The sequence below is a fragment of the Hemitrygon akajei genome, chromosome 11, assembly GCF_048418815.1.
Source record: "Hemitrygon akajei chromosome 11, sHemAka1.3, whole genome shotgun sequence".
NCBI lineage: Eukaryota > Metazoa > Chordata > Chondrichthyes > Myliobatiformes > Dasyatidae > Hemitrygon > Hemitrygon akajei.
The window spans coordinates 137,672,526-137,696,904 of record NC_133134.1 but is presented as its reverse complement, the minus strand read 5'-3'; the positions used below and the strand labels follow the sequence as shown (position 1 = coordinate 137,696,904).

General features: G+C 40.4%; 1 protein-coding gene across 2 annotated transcripts in view; it reads right to left on the bottom strand.

The window, feature by feature from the left end:
• Positions 1-24,379, bottom strand: part of LOC140736050 (brefeldin A-inhibited guanine nucleotide-exchange protein 2-like) — a 143,638-nt gene that overhangs the window by 51,893 nt on the left and 67,366 nt on the right. For both annotated transcript variants that reach the window (XM_073061761.1, XM_073061762.1), the window contains 5 exons: positions 14,927-15,038; positions 10,987-11,192; positions 10,779-10,863; positions 9,174-9,345; positions 3,176-3,321 (listed from right to left, as the gene is read on the bottom strand). In XM_073061761.1, the coding sequence (XP_072917862.1) occupies positions 3,176-3,321; positions 9,174-9,345; positions 10,779-10,863; positions 10,987-11,192; positions 14,927-15,038 (721 nt within the window). The remainder of the gene's footprint in view (positions 1-3,175; positions 3,322-9,173; positions 9,346-10,778; positions 10,864-10,986; positions 11,193-14,926; positions 15,039-24,379) is intronic.

Here is a 24,379-nt window from a genome sequence, read left to right as displayed (position 1 = left end):
AGCCCTTTTCAACTCCAACCACAAATTCTCAATTGGATTGAGGTTTGGAGTCTGACTTAGCCACTCCAGGACATTAACTTTGTTGTTTTTAAGCCATTCCTGTGTAGTTTTGGCTTTAAGCTTAGGGTCTTTGTCTTGCTGGAAAACAAATCTTCTCCCGAGACAAGTTCTCCTGCAGACTGCACCAGGTTTTTCTCCAGGATTTCCCTGTAGTTTGCTGCATTCATTTTACCCTCTACCTTCACAAGCCTTCCAGGGCCTGCTGCAGTGAAACATCCCCACAGCATGATGCAGCCATCACCCCACTTCAAGGTAGGGATTGTGTGTTTTTGATGATGTGCATTGTTTGGCTTACGCCAAATATAGCACTCTGTCTGATGGCGAAAAAAAATAATTTTGGTTTCATCAGACCATCGAATCTTCTTCCAGCTGACTTCAGAATCTCCCACATGCCTTCCGGCACACTCTAGCAGGTGATTTCATGTGAGTTCCCCCCCCCCACCAACAGCGGCTTTCTCTTTGCCACTCTCCGATAAAGCTGCGGCTGGTGAAGCACCCAGGAACAGTTTTTGTATGGACACGTCTCTCCCATCTCAGCCACTGAAACTTGCAACTTCTCCAAAGTTGGCATAGTGGTCTATGCCATCTCTGCCATAGTTGGCCTGGTGGTCTCCCTCACTCGTTCCATTCTTGCATGGTCACTCAGTTTTTGAGGATGGCCTGCTCTAGGCAGATTTAGAACTGACTTGGAAATTTTCTTATATCTATCTTCTCACTTGTGTTTTCCAATAATCTTTTCATGGAGTGTTCTGCCTTCATGGTGTAGTTTTTGCCAGGATACTGACTCATCAGTAGTTGGACCTTCCTGACACAGGTGTATTTCTACTACAATCAATTGAAACACCTTGACTGCACACGGTGATCTCTATTTAACTAATGATGTGATTTCTCAAACCTGCTGGCTGCACCAGTGATTTGGTGTGTCATATAAAAGGGGGTGAATACTTATGCAATCAATTATTTTGTGTCATATATTTGTAATTAATTTAGATCACTTTGGAGAGATCTGCTTTCATTTTTACACGAAAGAGTCTTTTCTTGTTGATCAGTGTCAAAAAAAACAAAAGTTAAATCCACTGTGATTCAATGTTGTAAACAATAAAACATGAAAACTTCTGGGGGGGGGGAGGAAGGGAGGAAGGGGTGAATACCTTTTATAGGCACTGTAAATTCAGAAAACCCTATCAAAGCAAAAGCTTTGAAAACAACCGTAAGTGAAAGCTTTCCCATGAATGAATGTATTCCTCAGATTGGAGGTTTAATTATTATTAAAAGTTCTACTATGCCTTGGGTCAATTTGCTTGAATTTTGGACAGCAATAAGAGCCCTTTGCCTCTGGGCATGAAAGATTGGTGTGCAGTGGCTTTGGACAGTGATTTTGGACACACACTAAATCTGAAAAATACAACACCTAACAAATATTCCACCATTACAAGGAAGTACATATTCCTCCAGAAACATAAAATCTGAAAGTAAAATAAAGATAGAAAAAGGATCCAGCATATTTGATGAATAAACCCTTCTCGGGCTTCCAGACGGGTATGGGTATCTATTTTAACCGACGTTTTGATGACAGACTTCACCAGGGACGATGCCTGAGCATGTCTACTCTGGGGGTACAAAGACCCCCAACATCCTGATTGCATGAGGACTAACCAATCAGGTTTCTGCTGTCCCACCTTGTTTTTTGCAATCGAATTCCAGTTCTTATTTTGAGTGAGACCTTCATCTTTGATAAAATCATTTTCCTCTAGTTTTATTTCAATGACTTCCTTCACCAGGCGGTCCCAAAAGCCATTGGCATGGCACAGTAGTTTTGTGCCAAAGTCAATCCACTGACTATTGTGAATGCAATGTTCTGCTGCCGCTGATTTCTCTGGGTAACCCAAACAGATACCTGACCTGTGCTCCTTGATGCAGGCTTCCACCATATGCCCCATCTGGCTGATATTCACTACTCTCCATTCACTGGAAATTCTGTAAGTGCCAGCTGCCCAGAGTCCCAGGTCATCTTTGACCCATATAAGCTATGAATTGGGTTTCTTTATGGGTTTGTGGTTGGCATTAATCTGGTATTTCTTCAGGATCCTGGCTATCCTTCCAGAAGTGCGGAAATATAGGGAAGACAGATGGTAATCAGTGGTTCCTCCTTGTAGTTAAGTTTCTGGGTTTTTCCGTTAGCCTCTTTAAGGACCCAATTGATTTCCCTCACCTTGTGGGTTTACAGGATTCCTGGTGAATGCGGAACACTGTATATCAGACAGATGGAAACCCACATCAAGGAGCACAGGGGATGTATCCATTTGGGTTACCTGGAGAAATCGGTGATAGCAGAACACTGCATTCACAATGGTCATAGGATGGACTTCGACAGCACAAAACTACTGTGCCATGCCAATGGCTTTTCGGACTGCTTGGTGAAGGACGTATTTGAAATAAAACTAGAGAAAAGTTTAACAAAGATGAAGGTCTCACTCCAAGTAAGAACTGGAATTAGATTGTAAACAAGGTGGGACAGCAGAAACCTTACTGAATGAGGACTAACCAATCAGAGGGACAGATGGGGGGGGGAGGGGGGTATATACCACCGAACTAGACATGCCCAGGCATAATCCCTGAAGATGATGACAGGGTTTGTTACTGAAACACTCTTTAAAATCGATACCTGTACCCAGCTGGATGCCCAAAAAGAGTTCATTCGTCAAAATAAAGACAGCTTTCTCTTAAGATTTTTCCCCAGAGGAAGAAGGCAATAATCCATCTGGGATTATTATTGAACCATCTGGTCACAATACGGATTTTAAGAGGTTCTATCTTCAATTTTTCACAGTTTTAAGATATCAGACAAAGATCTCAGCATTGTCCCTCTCTAAGATATACCCATGAACAGAAATTACCAGGCAAGGAACTTAAGATTCAAACAGTCATTCAACTACTTAACAAAATACACTAAAAACGCAACATATATTCTATATTGCTAGTTACGAGCTTTTCTGGAATTGCTTGTAAAGCCATCAATAGTCAGTTAACGCTAAGGAATTGAATCACTCTAGAGCTATTCCCAACAGTCATTTCAAAGGGGAAAAAATATTTCTACATTTGGCCCATAGCTTACTTTAAACATTGGTCTGACATGCTCAAGATGTGTTGCACTGGTAAACGGTGCCTGTGCATGGCTTACTGCTTCCATCAAGACCTTTGCTGTTTTTGCCATTTGCTCCATCTCAAGATTATACAGTAGCCTTCTCTGTTTCTCGGTACCTGCAAATACAAATTATGATAGATATCAGCACCTATTATTTTAATATCAATTAAAGTTAACCCATAAAAGACTATTACACAAGTCATTGGGTATATTTAAGGCAGAGGTTGATAGATACTTGATTAGTCAGGGCATGAAGGGATATGGGGAAAAACACAGGAGACTGGAGCTGAGTGGGAAAATGGATCAGTAACGATGAAATGGTGGAATAGATGTGACTGGCCAAATGGCCTAATTCTGCTCCTGCATCTTATGGTCTTATAAGGCATTACTCCTAATAGGGATCAACCAATAATTAACTAAAAGTATTTTCGTTATTTTAGGAACAGGAGGGGGTCAATAACTACTGGGAGCTTTTTCATAGACCACCCAATAGTAACAGGGACATTGAGGAACAGATAGGGAAACATATTTTGGAAAGGTGTAATAATAATAGGGTTGTCGTGGTGGGAGATTTTAATTTCCCAAATATCGACTGGCATCTCCCTAGAGTGAGGGGTGCAGATGGGGTGGAGTTTGTTAAGTGTGTTCAAGAAGGTTTCTTGACACAATATGTAGATAAGCCTACAAGAGGAGAGGCTGTACCTGATCTGGTATTGGGAAATGAACCTAGTCAGGTGTCAGATCTCTCAGTGGGAGAGCATTTGAGATAGTGATCACAACTTTATCTCCTTTACCGTAGCATTGGAGAAAGATAGGAACAGACAAGTTAGGAAAGCATTTAATTGGAGTAAGGGGAAATATGAGGCTATCAGGCAGTAACTTGGAAGCAATTGGAAACAGATGTTCTCAGGGATATGTACAAAAGAAATGTGGCAAATGTTCAGGGGATATTTGCATGGAGTTCTGCAAATGTAAGTTTCAATGAGACAGGGAAAGAATGGTAGGGTTCAGGAACCGTGGTGTACAAAGGCTGGTGTTAATGTAGTCAGAAGAAAAGAAGAGCTTACGAAAGGTTCAAAAAGCTAGGTAATGATAGAGAGCTAGAAGATTATAAGGCTAGCAGGAAGGAACTCAAGAAAGAAATGAGAGCCAGAAGGGGCCATGAGGAGGCCTTGGCGGACAGGATTAAGGAAAACCCCAAGGCATTCTACAAGTATGTTAAGAGCAAGAGGATAGGACCAATCAAGTGTGACAGTGGAAAAATGTGTATGGAACTGGAGGGGATAGCAGAGGTACTTAATGAGTACTTTGCTTCAGTATTCACTACGGAAAAGTATTTTGGTGATTGTAGGGATGACTTGCAATGGACTGAAAGCTTGAGCATGTAGATATTAAGAAAGAGGACGTGCAGGAGCTTTTGGAAAGCATCAAGTTGGATAAGTCAGCAGGAGTGGACGAGATGTAACCCAGGCTACTGTGGGAGGCGAGGGAGGAGATTGCTGAGCCTCTTTGCATCATCAATGGGGACGTGAGGGGTTCCGGAGGATTGAAGGGCTGCAGATGTTGTTTCATTAATCAAGAAAGGGAGTAGAGATAGCCCAGGAAATTATACACCAGTGAGTCTTACTTCAGTGGTTAGTAAGTTGATGGAGAAGATCCTGAGGGGCAGAATTTATGAATATTTGGAGAGGTATAATATGATTAGGAATATTCAGTGTGGCTTTGTCAAAGGCAGATCATGCCTTACGAGCCTGAATGAATTTTTTGAGGATGTGACTAAACACATTGATGATGGTAGAACAGTAGATGTAGTGTATATGGATTTCAGCAAGGCATTTGACAAGGTAGCCCATGCAAGGCTTATGGAGAAAGTAAGGAGGCATGGAATCCAAGGGAAAATTGCTTTGTGGATCCAGAATTGGCTTGCCCATAGAAGGCAAAGAGTAGTTGTATATGGGTCATATTCTGCATGGCGGTCAGTCACCGGTGGTATGCCTCAGGGATCTGTTCTGGGACCCCTACTCTTTTGTGATTTTTATAAATGACCTGGATGAAGAAATGGAGGGACATTAGTAAATTTGCTGATGACACAAAGATAGGAGGTGTTGTGGATACTGTGGAAGGCTGTCAGAGGTAACAGCGGGACATTGATAGGAAACAAAAATGTGCTGAGAAGTGACAGATGGAGTTCAAACCGGATAAGTATGAGGTGGTTCATTTTGGCAGGTCAAATATGATGATAGAATATAGTATTAATGGTAAGACTCTTGGCAGTGTGGAGGATCAGAGGGATCTTTGGGTCCGAGTCCATAGGACACTCAAGGCTGCTGCACAGGTTGATTCTGTGGATAAGAAAGCATACAGTACATTGGCCTTCATCAATCGTGGGATTGCGTTTAGGAGCTGAGAGGTAACGTTGCAGCTATATAGGACCCTGGTCAGACCCCACTTGGAGTACTGTGCTCAGTTCTGGTCACCTCACTTTAGGAAGGATGTGGAAACCATAGAAAGGATGCAGAGGAGATTTACAAGGATGTTGCCTGGATTAGGGAGCATGCCTTATGAGAATAGGTTGAATGAACTAGGTCTTTTTTCCTTGGAGCGTTGGAGGATGAGAGGTGACCTGATGGAGGTGTACACGATGATGACAGACATTGATTGTGTGGATAGTGTTGGGGTTAATTCGAGACTGCCATTACAGGTCAGGAGTGGCTCACGTAACACACATAATGTTAGGAGGCCGGGATGCGAGGGAGGGGGGAGCGAAACTGGGGACCCCGCTACACCGATACTATTAGTGTCACGCGATTCAGTAAACAAAAGAAACAGGTAACTCGTGAGCATATGGCTGCGGGCCAATAAGATGGACACAAGTGCCCGATATTACCTAATATGTAGCGGGGGGTGTGCTAGGGGGAAAAGGGGTATAAATAAGAGCAGATTGTAAGGGGAAAACAGAACGCCTTCTCCAGCGACTCCGTGGATTCGCTGTGCCAGTTACGAATTCTGCAATAAAGCCACGTTTTGTAATATTCCGGTGTAAGTTGTCTCTCTTCCTAAAAGAACACAGGGCAGAATTTCAAGCCCAACATTTGGTGACCCCGACGTGGGGAGGGAGAGACAACACAGGCTGGCGGGTCCGACGGCAGACAACTTGCGGCCGCAAGCTCGACTAAGGTCAGGAAGTGCCTGTTATATCTAAGACTTCCACTAGATAGTTAAATCACTGAGTTAGATCTTGTCTGCTGACGGATCCTCACCAACCCCAAATTACCCTGGGAGAGATCATTCCCGGTGCAGAATCGTGACTGGTAAGTACTAACTCTTATCTGTTTTTAGGAAGATTCTCCGCCCGTGGAAAAGTCTTCTGAGTGAGGGTACCCGCCGCCCACGATGGGCATAAAAGTCTCAGGAGTGAGGAGAAAAGTGTTGCGGACACCGTAGTACACAGGGATAATGACGGCGCCTACCTTAGACTGGTTGTTAAGAGGAGAAATCTCCCACGCGAAGGTCAGGTTTTGAAAGGCGACCGTCCCACATTTGATCCTCTCTGTGTACTAGGGAGCCATGGAGCACTTCAATTTCGAGTTACCAAAACTCAGACATTGGTGTGTTGAGTAACAGAGTATATGAGAGTTTTTAGAAATATGGTAAAATTGATAACTGTGCGAGTTCAATAATCTAACAGTGAGCAGCCGCAGGGGTCGGACACCATCAAGGTAGGAGTGGAAGTGTTCCTCCGAGGCCCGGGGAAGCTCACCTGGAACAGAAAACGGTGGCATGGTCCATACCCTGTCGCCGAGGTCTCCAACAGGGCATTAAAAGGACCCTAGTCATCCGGACTATAGATCGAGCCTTGACTGGAAAGAATGGACCTCCACCGGCGTACCAGGCACCCTTGTTCCCGGTGGAAGGGGAGGACACGGCCCTCCCGGAAAGCGGACGCGCTATGGGAGGACACGGACTGAAATGGACCATGGCAAGGGGGGGAATAAGTTCTTGAATAAGTTTTCTGAAATGTTGCATGCTACTTGTAAAAATTGCGGATGTTTAGGGAACCCCTACCCATATTTTGTGACCCTAGGTCGGACAAATCAGGATAAGCAAATAGGGAGGACACGCCAAAGAGTGCCGGGGGACGCTCACCTCTCTGCCTGATCCCGGCAGCCGCGGAAAAGATTGTAAGGGATGTGGGGATGTGGCCTCTGGGAGGCCAAGGGAGGGAGTGTTGGGGTTAATTCGAGACTGCCATTACAGGTCAGGAGTGGCTCACGTAACACACATAATGTTAGGAGGCCGGGATGCGAGGGAGGGGGGAGCGAAACTGGGGACCCCGCTACACCGATACTATTAGTGTCACGCGATTCAGTAAACAAAAGAAACAGGTAACTCGTGAGCATATGGCTGCGGGCCAATAAGATGGACACAAGTGCCCGATATTACCTAATATGTAGCGGGGGGTGTGCTAGGGGGAAAAGGGGTATAAATAAGAGCAGATTGTAAGGGGAAAACAGAACGCCTTCTCCAGCGACTCCGTGGATTCGCTGTGCTAGTTACGAATTCTGCAATAAAGCCACGTTTTGTAATATTCCGGTGTAAGTTGTCTCTCTTCCTAAAAGAACACAGGGCAGAATTTCAAGCCCAACAATAGTCAGAGGCTTTTTCCCGGGACTGAAATGGCTAGCATGAGTTTTAAGGTGTTTGGAAGTAGGCACAGAGATATCGGGGTAAGTTGTTGTTGCTGTTGTTGTTTTTACACAGAGAGTGGTGAGTGTGTGGAATGGGCTGCCAGTGACAGTGGTGGAGGCAGGTACGATAGGGTCTTTTAAGGGACTCCTGGACAGGTATATGGAGCTCAGAAAAATAGAGGGTTATGGGTAACCCGATTTAATTTCTCAGGTAAGGACATATTCCGCATAGCTTTGTGAGCAAAGGGCCTGTATTGTGCTGTAGGTTTTCTATGTCTCTAAAATTTAAAACTCATGCTATTTGAATCCCTGCATTGAATTATGTCTGATACAAAAAGAATGGCTGCAATTTTTAGCAAACATTTGCTGTGCCAGTACAGTATTGAGTAATGGAAATGCAATGGTAACTTACCTGCAGTATTACTGAATTAATCTGCAATTTTTCAGTACATTCCATGTATGCAGTGATAAACATACATATTCAAGAATAACTGCAAGCAACACATACAAAATGCTGGAGGAACATAGCAGGGCAAGAGAGACATCTAAGGAAAAGAGTAGATGGTCGATGTTTTGGGCCAAGACCCTTCATCTGATGAAGGGCCTTGGCCTGAAATGTCGACTGTTTACTGTTTTCTGTAGATGCTGCTTGGCCTGCTGAGTTCCTCCAGCTTTCTGTGTGTGTTACTTGATTTCTAGCATCTGCAGATTTCCTTGTGTTCAAGAATAACTAGTTTATTTGATACTTTCCAAACCCAAAAGACAACTTTCATTTCTCCTAAGAGGTTTGCGATTATATCCATCTACATACTGACACTCTTGTATTTAGGGAATAATGAAAGGTAATTTATGAAGAAAAGAAATTTTATGTAATTTGAGTAACTTGATTAACACTTTATTAATGCTCAATTAATAAATGCTCCTCAAATGTAAAGATCTTCAATAGCTGAAACAACAGCAAACCTGTTTGTGTTTTATCGGTTTGTGTGGCCAATATCTTGATTTTGAAAGAACAAGGTCTTCAATTTAACAGAAAATAGGAAATGGAAAGAAATAAGTCAAGGCTTTCTCCAAGCATATGTAATACAGCACGCAAAAGAAAAAAAAGCTTCACTGAAAGCAGTTCTATTCAGAGCACATGAGTCATCATCTTAGAATCACAATCAATATTTTCCAAGTTTTATTGACAACAATATACAATTGTCTATGTGGACCAACTAAAATGCGCAATGCCACCATATTCATTAAGAGTCTCTCAAAACTACTGTAGTCTGACTCACTTGGCTTTGTGGATCTTGGTGTCATTGAAAGCTCCTTTGTCTCTTTCAGTGTAATTTTCTTCCCTGCAATCTCATCATAAATGGAAGACAAGTATTCTTCCGGCAGATCTTTGCTGTCATGGATCCCACGATTCATCTTAATGTACTGTTCTTTGGTCATTTTGTTCTTTATCTGTTCAACGTATTGAATAATTTAAACCTTGTAATTGTTATATATTATATAACTCTTGAAAACAAGATGATTAAAAGTTACTGAAAATGTACCAAAAGCATTCATTTGTCAGTCTCTGTTTGGTTCCTGAACTCACAAGTCAGAAGGCAGTGAGCTCAAGCCCCATTCTAAAGACTTACATTATTTGTCTTTGCAGTGCAAACAGTTTGTTATTTGAGTTATGGCAAGATATCCATGCCCTGAGGTAGATCTGAAAAGTTCTGTGGCAATATTTGAAAGAAAAGTTCTTTTGTATCTATAGCATGATTTTAATTGGATCGTCAGATTTTTTTCCCCTTTTTTTGTACTTGAAAGGTCTTGCAACAGCAAAACAAATGAAATATATTCTTAGGGAGGAATTAAGAGTCGATGTTTCAGGCCAAGACCCTTCATCAGGAGTAGAAAGGGTGAAGAAGCTAGGTGAGGGGGTAAAGAATAATTAAGTTTATTCTTTATTATCCATCAATTGATATTTTTATATTCTTTGACATGTCTAATTTGCAACAAGAATTGTTTTATCACTAATGGCTGCTTGTCTGGCATTAACAATTAGAGATGATGTCGATAGCACTGGGATGAATCGTCATCTAAGCTGGTGATCAAAAATGGGTGCCTGCTCTATACAAATTTCCAAATTCTTCACATTCTTCAAAGGAACAGAATGGAAAATTTTATTTTATGGTCATACATGCCATTGCTGTGTGCAGAGAAGAGAAGGTCTCTCCTTCACATGTTCTATCTGCCTGTTGTCGCCAGTACAATCTTCTATGCGGTGATGTGTTGGGGCAATGGCAACAAGACAGGTGATGCCAACAGGCTCAATAAACTTATTAGAAAGGCTGACTGCTATAGGAGTTGAATTGGATATACTGGAGGCTGTGGTAGAACAAAGGACCCTATGGAAAATCCTGGTAATTCTGGACAATGTTTCTCAACCTCTCTATGCCACCTTGGCTGAACAGAGAAGCTCTTCTGGTAATTGACTAAAACAACTGCACTGCTCCAAAAGAATATTATGAGGTCATTCTTATGCTCGGCCATTAGGATCTATAATGAGTCAACTGGGGAAGTGATGACTCCCTCCTGTTTGATAGTTTGAAGTAACTTTTTTTGTATTCTTTCTTACTTCTCTTCTAGAACCATAGAACATTGCAGCACAGAAATAATATTTGTATATCTGTAATGCTACTGTGACACTGTAATTTCCTTTGGGATTGATATCCATATTTGCTTGTTTGCACATAACTATCAGGGTGGGATGAGAAGACTTAACAAGGTGAAATAGGGATTTGGATTCATTGTGAATACTGACGACTTTTGTTGTGTAGCCCCAAATATTCATCAATGACATTAATATAAACATTCAGATACAAATCATCTCCTGAAGTTCATACCTGAGGGCTGTGCAAATCTGTTGTCAGCATTATAATAGAGTAGGCCAGAACATATGCAGAATCAGCACTTGTAAACATTGTCTGTCTGGGTGGGGTGGGGTGGGAATGCAAAAATTGCACAACTTAATGAAATAAATGTTTAAAATTACAAAGTACAATTTAAAAGCATTACCAATCCATTTAAAAAGCATTATAATTTCTCAATTACCCTTGATTGCATTCCAAATATCTAGCTGCAAATTTCTCCATGAGTCGATCAATTTTCTGCGCTTCTCCAGGCAGACGAAATCCTTCAAGGTATATTCGAAGAGCTGACACAAAATCTTTCTCACAGAAATCAAGCTGGTCAACATAAGCATACATCACCTCTTTGTTGAACTTGTAATTTTCTCCTAAGAATTCACCCACTTGGCTCTGTGAAAGTATGCAAGGCCATTCAGCTATGTGAAATTCAATGTATAGAAGATTGCATAAAATATATAACAGAAGACACTATATCACAAAACTGTGGAAAGTACATTTTTGAAATTTTCATTATTATTAAAATGGTGTCAAAATTGGAGTTGCTCAAAATAAAGATTCAAGAACAAGATCCTTCAGGTAATAATTGTACCATGACAACGCAATCCATAAGAGACAGACAAAGGAAGGTGGCTGAACTTGGTATTAGATCTGCAAGCATATACAGTTAGAAAGAAATCTTATTCTTCGGAAAGGAAAATGAACTAATCCCACAAGCTAATGTATAGCTCTTTCAAAAATATCACAAATTACATTATAGACCAACAACTGGGCTCTCACATTAATCTCCACTCACTCCTAATTATACGAGAATATTTGATTGGATGAGGAATCAGTTGCTAAATCAACGTGCAACTATAATCATGGGCAGAGAATATTAGACTCAGAGCAAGTCTAGCAATCAAGATAGTCAGGGACACAGTAAAGGTAGGGTAAAGAATCACAAGGAATTGTGAAGATTTTGGAAAACTTGAGCAACACACAGAAATACTAGAGGTCAAGCAGCATCGATGGAGGGAAATAAGCAGACAACGTTTTGGGCCAAGACCCTTCATCAAGATTGGAAAGGAAGTTGGCAGATGCCAGAGTGTCCGAAGCTTAAAACATTCTGTGTGTTGCAGGGAAAGGACTATTCGGTTAAACTGCATTTATTTCAGTACTTGAGGTTTAACAGGTCAGGCAGACAAAATTAGAGTATGAATTGGCTCTGAAGATTGGGATGTTACAGCTATAATAGAAGCATAGCTGAGAGAAAGGTAGGACTAGCAGCTGTATTTAAAGAAACAGGTGCTTACAGGCACGACAGGGGAAGAGCTAAATGAAGAGTGGTTGTAGACTTTTTGATAGGGGAGGATCAAACAGAATTGCTGGGAAAGGACGTTCTTAGGGAATTACTCAGTGGCATATCTAACTGGGTAGAATTTAGAAACAAGAAGGGAAGGCTTACTCTACTCACTCTGTATCATTCAGACCCCGAATAGTCAATGGGAACTTGAGGAACAGTTGTGTAGAGAAATTGCTCATAGGTTGTAAGAATAACAAGGTTATATTAGTGGGTATTTTAATTCCCCCAGTATTCACTGGGCTTCCCAGAGTATTAAGGGCCAGGACAGGGTGGAATCGGTGAAATGTGTCCAGGAAAGATGCATGAATTAATATATTGAGAGTCCTATTTGGGAGGGTGCATTGATAGATCTCTCCACAAATGTAACTAAAGTGACAGTCAAAAAGGCTCTACTGAATGTTAACTCTATTCGTTTTCAGATAGTGATGGAAAACGATAAGACAGGTTAGGGTTCTGGACTGAAGCAGGGCTAACTTTAGGGCAATTAGACATGATCCAGCAGATGTCATTTTGATGAGCCTGTTTCAAGGCCAGGTACTGACAAGTGGGAGGCTTTTATAGAATGACAGGCAAGTATTCATGTTGCTGTTGAGGTGAAGGGTAAACACCTGGCAAGTTTAATGAACCTTGGTTATGATAGATATTGAGGCTCTGGTCAAGAAAAACAAGAACATTTATTGGATTGACAAGGAAAGAGGTGATTGAATCCCTTGATGACTATGAAAAGACTAAGAACACAATTAACGAGGAAATTAGGAGAGCAAGGAAATGGTATGAATTGGATCTGGCAAATAAAGTTAAGGGAAAATCCAAAAGATTCTATAGCTACATTAAAAGTAAAAGGATGGAGAGTAGGTCCCCTTAGAGATCAGCAGGTCCGTCTACATCTCAAGCCGCAGGAGATGGCTGGGATTTTTGAACAAATTTCTCTTTGGTGTTACTGAGGAGAAAATCACGGTGCTCAAAAGATAAAAAAGCAAGTGAAGGTGCTTTAGAGGACATTCATGTAACCGAAGAGAAGATATTTGCAGCCTTACAGCACATCGAGGATAAATCCGCAGGACCCGACCAGTGCAGCCTTGGACATTGTGGGAGATAGGAAGGAAATTATGGAGGTCTTGCAGAGATTAGATTCATTATTAGCAATCGGTAAAGTTCCTAAAGACTGGAAGGTGATTCATGCTGCTGCTTTATTTAAGGGTAGCAAGACCAAGCCAGGGAACTACAGGATGGTCAGCATGACATTAGTAGTGGGAAAGTTACTGGAGAAAGTTTTAAGGGTTAAGAATTACCAGCATTTGGATGAACAGTCTGATTAGGAAGAGTCAACATGGTTTTGTGAGTGCAAAGTTATATTTACAAATTAGAGTTCTCTGAAGAAGTAATCATACAGGGCAGTGGAGATTATCTATCTGGATCCTAGCAAGACCTTCAACAACGTCCTGCATGGTAGGCTGGTCAAGTCCCATAGAGCTAATTAAGTGGATTCAAAATTGACTCAATGGTGATTGAACGGTTTTTCATAAAATTCAACCAGTGACTTATGGTGTGTTGCAGGGGTCAGTGGTAAGACCCATGCTATTCATTATTTATTTAAATGATTTGGATCTGAAGGCACAAGGCTTGATCATCAAGTATGCAGTTGACATAAAATTAAGTGGTGTTGTTAATAGTTTACATGGGGATCTTGATCAGTCAAAAAAGTGGCCCAAGGAATGACAAATGCATTTCAATCCAAGTAATTATAATGTAATGAATTTTGTAAAGTCAAAATTGCATAGAACGTATTATGAATGGTAGGGCACAAGGGATTAATAATGGAGTACAAGTGCACAATTGAAAGAAGTGTCCTAGGTATACAGGGTGGTGAAAAAGACATTTAACATTTTGGCCTTCTTTCGTCAGGGCTTATGAGTTAGGACATTATGTTCCAATTGTCTAAGTCATTGGTGATGCTACTCTTGGAATACTGTGCACAGTTTTGGTCACTCTGTTATTGGAAAAATGTGGTTAAATTGGAAACAATACAGAAAAGATTCACAAGGATGTTGCCAGGACTGGAGGGACTGGGTTGAAAGGGAGAGATTTACCAGGCTAGGTCGTTAATCCTTAATGTAGAACATAAAATGAGAGAAGACCTTATAAAAATATTCAACATTATGAGAGGCATGGATAAGGTAGACTGTCAAAGTTTCTTTCTCCCCAGGATAGAAGAGTCCAAAACTAGTGGGCATAGATTTAGGGTAAGAGGGGAGAAATTTAAAAGGGGCCTGAAGGGCAACTTTTTCCACATAAAGGGTGGTGAATGCATGGAAGTCAGATACAGAAGAATGGTTGGGGCAGGTACAACACTATCATTTAAGAAGTGTTTGACTAGGTACTTGGAGGAATAAGACATAAGAGGGATATGGGCTAAATACAGGAAACTGGGATTTTTTGTTTGGACACTGTGGTTGGAATGGACTCAATGAGTTGAAGGGTCTGTATCTGTGCTGTATTACTCTATGAAGTGTTTCAATATCTTTTTCAGATGGTATTTTAGATTCATTTGGAATGAAAAGGAATAGGAACCCAAGATTTCTAGTGAGGAAAAGGACCTGTGACTCATACTTAACAGACTGTCAAGAACAACTGACGGTTAAGAAATGCAAACACAATAAAATTGTTGATAAAGGAAGCCTGTACTCTCCTTTAGGACACTGACCAAAATGTTTTCATCAAAAATAATTTGTTGCAATGAAAACATAATTTATAGAGCTAATTTATCTTAAGCACATCTCACCGTATCTAATCTTTCTTCCCGTAGAAGAAACTGAGCAATGTCTTCAGCTGTTGTAGCTAACATTCCTTGTTCCTGCAAGTACAGTATACCTCTCTTTGGTTTCCTGTTGAATCTAAAGATGAGATTTAAATTATGACTATTTTTATAATTGACTTTAACTCTATATTTTGCATTGCTCTCATTCCAATAATAAGGAAACAAATCTCAACACTTAGTTCAAGTTATAAATCAGTTCTTCACATGGTACAACTCAACAATTTACAAAAGTTGGCACCAATCAATTCTTCTACATAAAATATTACAAAAGACATTATATATAAACTTTCAAAATTTGGCTCCAGTAAGGTTGAGATTATGTTTGGCAAACAATTTGGTATGCAATGTAGGGCAACAGAATAGTTTGACTCGTGTGTATAAACCTTAAATTCCAATCAAGGGATACTCAGTTCATTATTGCTGTTTCAAGCTTAATCACTTCTGGAGCTGAGGAGAAAGCAGATGGGATGGAGTTTACAATGTAACATGAGATTCAACATAAACTACTTCCTTACACTTCAGTGACTGGTTGATACTTTGAAGTTGTATCACCAGCTAACTTCTGTCCTATGGGAATTGTTGATAAATGTCAAAGGTTCCAACACATTGAAGGTTAATTTCAGGATAATTGCCAGAACTATTTACTACTAAAATGCTGGGACAAAACTATGTTTTGCTCAAATACACACACACAAATATATATATTTCAGGTAGAAGCCATGTTAAACCTACCTGAGAAAAGGGAAGAAAGTCCAAGAAAGTGAGCCAAAAAAAAAAAAATCAGAATAAGTTGGAAGGTAAATGGTATGGCATGCCAGTTGAGGGATTCTAGTAAGAACTTGAGTGAATATGGCAAAAGAGTTAATGAACAGGGAAATAAGAATCAAGAAACCCTAATGCAAGTGTTAATTACATATATAAGTGCTAAAAGAGTTTCAGTAGAAGAGGTGCCTTCAATGAGGGAAAGGAGGCAGTAAAGCTGGAATACTAATCTGGAGACAAACTGTCAAATGATATCTCATAAACTGATACCCATGGTTTTCTTGACTATACCTCCTCCCACCCTGTCTCCTGTAAAAATGCCATTCCATTTTCTCATTTCCTTTGTCTTTGCCACATCTGTTACCAGGATGAGGCTTTCTTTTCCAGGACATCAGAAAAGTCCTCCTCCTTCAAAGTTCAAAGTAAATTTATGTCACTTTAAACAGCCCTGAGATCTATTTCCATGCGGGCATTCACAGTAAATATAGGGAACACAATAAAATCAATGAAAGACCGCACCCAACAGGACGGACAATCAAGGTGCACAAGACAACAAACTGCAAAGACACAGAAAGAAATAAAAGCAAGCATAAATAACAGGAATGTGAGATGAAAAGTCCTGGAAAGTGAGTCCATAGGTTGTGGGAACAGTTCAGAGATGGGATGAGTGAAGTTAAATGAAGTTATTCCCTCTGGTTCAAGAGCCTGATGGTGTGGTCTGAGGTTCCTGTACAACCTGATAGTAGCAGCGAGAAGGGAGCAGGGCCTGAATAGTGGGGGATCTTGACGATGGATGCTGCTTTCCTGCGACAGTGCTCCATATAGATGTGCTCAATGCTGTGGAGGGCTTTACCTGTGATGGACTGGGCTGTATACACTAGTTTTAATCAGCTCTTCTGTTTAAGGGCATCGGTGTTTTCATACTAGGCAGTGATGCAGACAGTCAATATATTCTCCACAACACATCAATAAAAGTTTGTCAAAGTTTTAGATGGCATGTCAAATCCTTGCAAACTTTGAAGGTAGAGGCACTTGTATGCTGAGCCCAGGACAGGTCCTCTGAAATGATAACATTGAGGAATTTAAATTTGTTGACACTCTCCTCCTCTGATCTCTCGATGGCTCATGAACTCCAGTTTCCTCCCCCTGAAGTCAATAATCAGCTCCTTGGTCTTGCTGACACCGAGTGAGAGGTCGTTGTTGTGTCATCACTCAGCTTTTCAATCCCCTTCCTATATGCTGATCCTAGATGCTATTCCTTACCATATTCAAAGAACAGGGTGTCCATTCCTCCACCGCTGATACTGACATCACCTGCATCTCCTCCATTTACCAGACATCTTCACTTACCCTATCTTCCCGCTGCCTTAACAGGAATAGAGTTCCTCTCGTCCTCACCCACCACCTCATGAACTTCTGCATTCAACACATCATTCTCTGTAACTTCTGCCAATGTGACCCTACCACTAAACACATCTTTGCAACCCCACCCCATATTCTGCTTTCTCCATGATTTGTCATTTGTCCCTCCTAACTACTTCCCCTCCTCGCGCTTATTCCTAGAAATGGAAGAAGCACAGCATCTCCTCTGTCACTTCCATTCAGGGCCCCAAACAGATCTTCTAGGTGAGGCAACACTTTACCTATGAATCAGTTGGGGTCATCATCTATATCCGTTGCTCCCAATGCAGCCTTCTCTACATTGATGAGACCCAATGCAGTTTGGAGGGAACGCTTGTCAAGAAACTTTGCCCCATCCGCATAAAACGGAATTCCCCGTGGCCAACCATGTTAATTCCAATCCTCATTTTCATACATTGATCCATGGCCTCCTCTTCTGGCACAATGAGGCCAATCTTAGGTTGGAATAGTAACACTTCATATTCCATCTGGGTAGCCTCCAATCTGATGGGATGAACACCGATTTCTTTAACTTCCAGTATTTTCTCTCCTCTCTTTTTTTCTGTTCCCCATTCTGACATCCCCCTTTCACCTTCTCTTCTCCAAATGTGCCTATCACCTCCCTCTGGTGCCCCTCCTCCTTCCCTTTCTCCCATAGTCTACTCTCCCCTATCAGATTTCTTCTTCTCTAGCCCCTTTACCTTATTCACCCATCATCTGTTTCTTCTTTTATCAGCCCTCACCCACTCAGCTGACTTCACCCATCACCCTCTAGCTTGCCCTCCCCTTCCGCTCATCATCTTATTCTGGCATTTTCCCCCTTCCTTTCTAGTCCTGATGAAGGGTCTCAGCCCAAGAAGTCAATTGTTTATTTATTTCCATAGATTCTGCCCGACTTCAGTTGAGTTCCTCCAGTATCTTGTGAGAGCTGTTCAGGCTTTCTAGCATCAGCAGAACCTCTTGTGTTTAAGTTATTAGAGATTATAGTTTTTCCAATAATAATGTGGTTATTATCTAGATTATCAAGCAATAATCTAGTTTGAATGTGACACATTAAAGTTAAATACCACTTTATGGAAAGGTTTGTTGGAAACTTCTAATTCTCATAAGCTATGGGGGGGGGGTAGCATTGGACTAAAAGATGGCAAATGTAACACTTCTGTCAAAAACAATGCAACTGTAGAGCAGAACAGCTTAACCTTCACTGTGAGGAAGTTTTTAAGAAACCGTAATCAGGGAAATAATACATATTAGTTAATGCTTGGAAAATTTTGAGTTAGGGTGACCAAACATACTCACACAGGTTAAAAACAAGTACTATTTGATTATGTAAACAAAATTTCTTGTTGAGGTAACAAATTTGATGAAGCAACTATTAGAATATAAAACTAATAATTTGGAGTATATTCAGAAGGCACATAAGTCATACATAAAAGAATAATTAGCTAAACTGAAAATGAAGAGTGAGTACCAGCAACAATAGGACATTGGCTACAAGGCAAGAACTGCTTAATGATAGAAACACGGCTTCTTGATAAATGTTAATAAGTGACAAGGGTCTGCAACTCAAAAAGTGGCACACAGCAAGGAGTGAAGTAGCCTACAAGATGACATAGGTTGACAGGTTAAGTGTGTACAATTATGATAAATGATGCCCAATACAAGTGAGTGCAATGTTCTGTGTAAAGGCACAAAGAGCAAGGGAAAAATCAAAGTAATTAGCACTGTTCTCAGTGGTGCAGAAGAACTAAAGGACTAGGTTTGCCTGTACATAAAGTCTGAGAATTATCAAAGCATGCTAAAGAAAAGTAGACAGTAAAATATATGGCACACTGGCAAAGAGCAAACCACTAGAAGTCATAAAAATCATGAAACAAAACACTGGTTGGACTACAGCTTAGGTATTGCTTTGAAATTTGATCACCAAAGCAGGAAGGTCAAAGAAAGGGCACTCAAAAGATTAAGCAGAATGATTAAGGGCATGAGATATCTCAGCAGTATGTTCTCTTGGTAAGTAAGCAAGGTTGAGAGGTGACTTGATACAAATTCATCATTGGAAAGAAACTGTATACTGCAGGTAGCTATTTCCAAAATCTGTTAATTCAAGGACCAGTAAAAAAGAAAATTTTACGGAAATTATACAAAGGGAATGTGAAATTTAAAAGAAATAAACTTACTTTAACTTAAGAGTTTAGAGAAAGGATCTGGAATTCACAGGCTTTACATGGAAACAAAATAATTACATGCCTTCAGAGAGATTTACAAGTCTTATACCTGCAGTGGGCAGGCTGACACAAGTCAAAAGGTTGTACACAGTAAACTTGAATCACTGTAGTTCAGTGAGGGAGAGAGAAAGAAAGAGAGAGGGAGAGGGGAGAGAGTATTTGCTCTTGTGGAATGATCTGGAACTAGACATTTGGGAGAGGATGGAGGAAAAAACATCAATTTAGAAATTATAGATTACCTTTTTAAGACAGTTTGATTTTTTTTCTTTCAGGTGATCGAGATATGAAACCCTTTCTGAATGGCTTTTGAAAGAAGGGTTTTTCAGCATTTTACAACACAAATAAATTAGGATTTCTCCTTAATCTTAAAAGAAAATATATTCCCTAATCTGATTGAGATTTCAGAATTAGAGTCAGAATCAGGCTTAATATCACTGGAAAAATCATGAAATTAGTTAACTTAGTGGCAACAGGACAATACATGATAATATACAAAGAAATAAGTAAATCAATTACAGTATTTAAGAGAGGGCTGGGGGGAGAAAAACACGAACTGTATCCAGACAGAGATCAGTCAAGCAATCTGCAAACACTAATTAGACCAAGACTTACACCATGAATAGCTGGGTCTCAGGTAGGTTTAAGAACAGAGGGACGTCTGAGTACAAGTACACTGATCATTCATTATGGTAACACAGGTTAATAAAGTTCCTAGGAAGACGTATGGTACACTGATCTTCATCAGTAGGAACTTTGGATAAAACAGGGAGGTTATGCTCCACATTTCTAAAACCTTGGTCAGACCTCAGCTGGAGTACTATATGCAGTTCTGGTGACCAATGTGGACAAAGGATGTGAGACCGCAGAGAGGATTCACTGGGATGTTGACCGGGCTGGGGTAGTACAGTTAAGAGGAAGGACTGGAGAGGACAAATGTTTTCTCCCTGTACAAGAGGGTGGATGGGCAAAGGGGGGCTATTATACTAGGAGAGGATACGTGGAATTAGTAAAGGGCTGAAGAAATAGGAATCTAATTGCAGAGGACCATGGAAGAAAGGGAAGGAGAGAAAAAAAACAGAGGGAGGTGATGGGCAGGTGAGGCAAAGAAAAGTTCAAGTTCAGGTTCAGTTTATTGTCATTCAACTGCTCACACACATTCCACCAAACGAAACAATGTTCCTCCAGACCATGGCACACATGCAGTACATAACTCACACACATAGCATGAAGTAATGTTACCATAAATAAATTAACAAATCATAATAAACACTAGAAATAGTATAACAACAATAATGAAGTGCATATATGATACAAGTTAAAAAGTAAACAGTATAATGCTACTGGCACTTCATACATGATGAGACCACATGATAGTACTTATACGGTGGCAGGGAGGTCAGTGGTCTTATGGCCTGGGAAGATGTCTCCCATCTTAATAGTTTTGTCCTAATGCTACAGTATTTCTTGACTAATGTTAGGGGGTTAAAGAGATCACCGGATGACTAGGAAGGATCATCGACAATGCTACAGACCCTGGAAACGAATGGGTGAAAGACAGACCACAATGATCCTCTCAGCAGTCTTTGCAATCTTTTGTAGGGACTTGAGGTCAGATGCCTTACAATTCCTGTAGAATTGTTTCTGCCAATGTGGATTGACTGGCCTTTCAGTCAAGAAGTCCAAGATCCAGTTACAGAGAGAGATGCTGACCAGCTTCTGAGGGGCAATTGCATTAAACGCCAAGCTGAAGTCAATGGGTACCATCTTGGCATATGAGCCACCATTTTACAGGCCGGACAGGACGGAGTCCATGGCATCATCAATGGATCAATTTGAGCAATAAGTGAACTGGAAAGGCTCCGAAGTAGTAGGAATATGAGATTTAATGCAATCCAAACCAGCTGCTCAAAGCGCTTCATTATTGTTGAGGTCAGTGTCACTCGACCTCAACAATAGTCAATAAGTCAATAAGGCAGGTACCTGTCACCCTCCTGGGAACTGGGATGATAGTGGCAATTGTGAAGCCTGATGGGACAATGGACTGATCCAGAGAGATTTTGAAGATGTCTTTTAGAACCTGAGTTAACTGCACTGCACAGTTACTCAACACCCTACCAAGTATTTTAACAGGCCTTGCAGCTGGCCTGGGTCTTCCTCACATCAGCTGCAGCCAGATAGAGTCCCTGCTTTTTGGGAAGGAGGGGGTTGAAATGACCAGAAGCTAGAGAAATCAATGTTCATGCCATTAGACTGAAGGTTACCCAGACAAAATTATTAGGTGTTGCTTCTCCAACTCGAGTTTGGCCTCATCATGGCAGTAGAGGTGACCATGTTAGAATGGGATGTGATATTGGAATGTGTAGCCACTGGGAGATCCTGCCTTTTCTGGCAAACAGAGCTAAGTTGCTCAACAATTTCATTGTTAAAGTTGACAATTGCATTCCCAAAATTGATTCAAAAGACTGGTTTAGAATGTGCTGGGAAAAACACTTAGTGTTAATTAAATATAAAAAGAAAGGTCAATTTTATTTTACCAAAAGGTAGTACCTTGAAAATAAAGTCACAGAAAATAGATAACTGAAATGCAGATCGAAGCTAACTCAGTGAAATTTTCCCATAAAGGCAGATGGGGATCTCATATCTTCAAGGGCAAGACGACAAACATGGCTCTCCACCAATATTATCATAAGGAATAGTAACGCAGCCTTATTTTTACAGGTTGATCATAGTATCAGCTTCATTAAAGAGAACTGCATTTAAAAGGAGTCAGCCAGGCAGTTAACCTAAAACTATTTTACATAACCCCTTTCAGAAACGTAAAGATGTTTGGGATCATACTTCTCTTAGAACTTTGGTAATTGGCATATTATTGTCACAGGTATTGAGATACAGTGAAAAGCCTTTATTTGCATGCCACCTAAATAGATCATTCAATACTGTATTCAAGTAAATCATTGTGGAACAAAAATAAATTAAAAAAATACAATTTTCTTTCCACATCATTTCTCCTTGATCTTCACTGAGAACAATATCACACATGCTAAAGAAATGAAAATAATCATTAGTGAGGCCATGTATCATATGATTATGAGGGAGGGTATTTGTAACCTTGAAATGCATTAAGGTAGGCAAATCCCCAGGACTTGACCTCAGTCCTTATGGGAGGCCAAGGAAGATATCCCACAGGCCCTTACAGAGATATTTGCTTCATTATTAGAAAAAGTTCAAGAAGATAGGAGGGTGGCTAATGTTACTCCATTGGTCAAGGATAGCAAGGACAAGCTATGGAACTACAAGCTGGGTGATCCTGCCCTCAGTTGTAAGAAGATCAACGGAGGGAATTCTGAAGCACAAGAGCTATTATAATTCAGATAGTTAAGGCTTGATCAGGAATAGCCAGCATAGTTTTGCACATGGGAGTCCATGTCTGGCAAATCTTTTGGAATTGTCTGAAAAGGTGACTAAGGGTATAGATGAAGGTAGAGCAGTGGACATTGTCCATATGCATTTTAGTGAGGCCTTTGACAAAGTCCTCCATGGCAAGCTGATTTAGAAGTTCAGGTCGGATGGGATTCAAGCAGAATTAGCAAAGTGGATTCAGAATTGACTCAAAGATAGAAGGCAGAGGATGATGGTTAAAGGTCGATTCTCTGACTGGAGGCACGAGTAGTGGGGTGCCCCAGCGGTCAAGACTGGGATTTGTTATTCATTATTTATGTAAATGATATGGATATAAATGCACCGCTTAATTAGCATGCTTGCTTATGAAACAAAATTAGGGGAATCTTGTTGATATGAAGTGGTTTACAATGAATTGCAAAGAAATCTTGATAAAATAGCAAGATGAGCTGAGGAATGACAAATGAATTTCAACTTGAAAAAGTGCAAGGTGATCCATTCTGAACATTCACAGTAGGGAAGGACTTAAGACAGTGAAAGGCAATGCACGGTTAAGTGCTGATAAGAGGGAATACAAGTGCACAGTTGGCTGAAAAGTAGACAAGGTGCTGAAAGACCTCATTAGTCATGGCACTGAGTCTGGGAGTAGTGACATTATGTTGCAGTTATACAAATCACTGGTGGGGCTGCACTTGGAGTATTGTGTATGTCTTTTGAAATTAACTTCCATGCAGCAAGAGAGACTTGACAGACTGTCAGTCAGGCACTAATTTCAAGAGTGCCAAATTAACAGAGTCATTTAGAAAACAAAACTTTAAGTACAACAGTTCAGGAAGTCAGGTTTCTGGTTCTTCATTTTTAATTCACTCAAATTTCTTTTATGAATTATTTCCACTAAATGCCAAAAATGTTTGCTCAAAACTAAAGCACAACTTCAAATTTTCAAGTTTAGTTTTACTTGTGTCTTCATCTAAGCTAATTTGCAAATCAAAGTCAAATTCCTGTAAACCAATGTAAATAAGGCATCTTTTTAAAATGCTTTTAATAAAAGTTGCCAGTGAGAATCAAAAGTCCTTAAATTACTAGAAGTTACTGCCAGCAATGTTATTCTACGGGTCTTGAAATTTCATGAACTTGTGTTAAAGTGTGTATACTTGTGTGGATTGCATAAAGTTAGGTTTACACTTTTGTCAAATGTCGACGTACATATGACAAATAAAGCTGATCTTTGTCTAATCCTCATCTTTGTCGATGAACAGTAGTTTGATGCTTTCTGTGCACAAAGAGAGACTTCACAGACTGAAAAGGTGCATTTCTGGCCTCTATTGTTCAGTTACATTTTAATATTTGGCTTATGGCACAGTTTAACGTGATTTGCAGGATAATTCAGTTCTCAGGAGACATGCAAGTTACTGCTTGCCATTGATACTTTCATTAACTTCAAGGTTGTGGTAAGACCCAGCATTGTTCTGTTGTTATGCCAAACTGCTCTCATTTTGCCCAATGCTCTGAACAATAGCATCCAATTAGTTACTCAGATTCCTTGTAATTAAATTTTATAGTGACTGCTGGCAAAATAATGGACATTGGCTCCATTTAATATTACATAAAACTGTGCATAAGAAATATT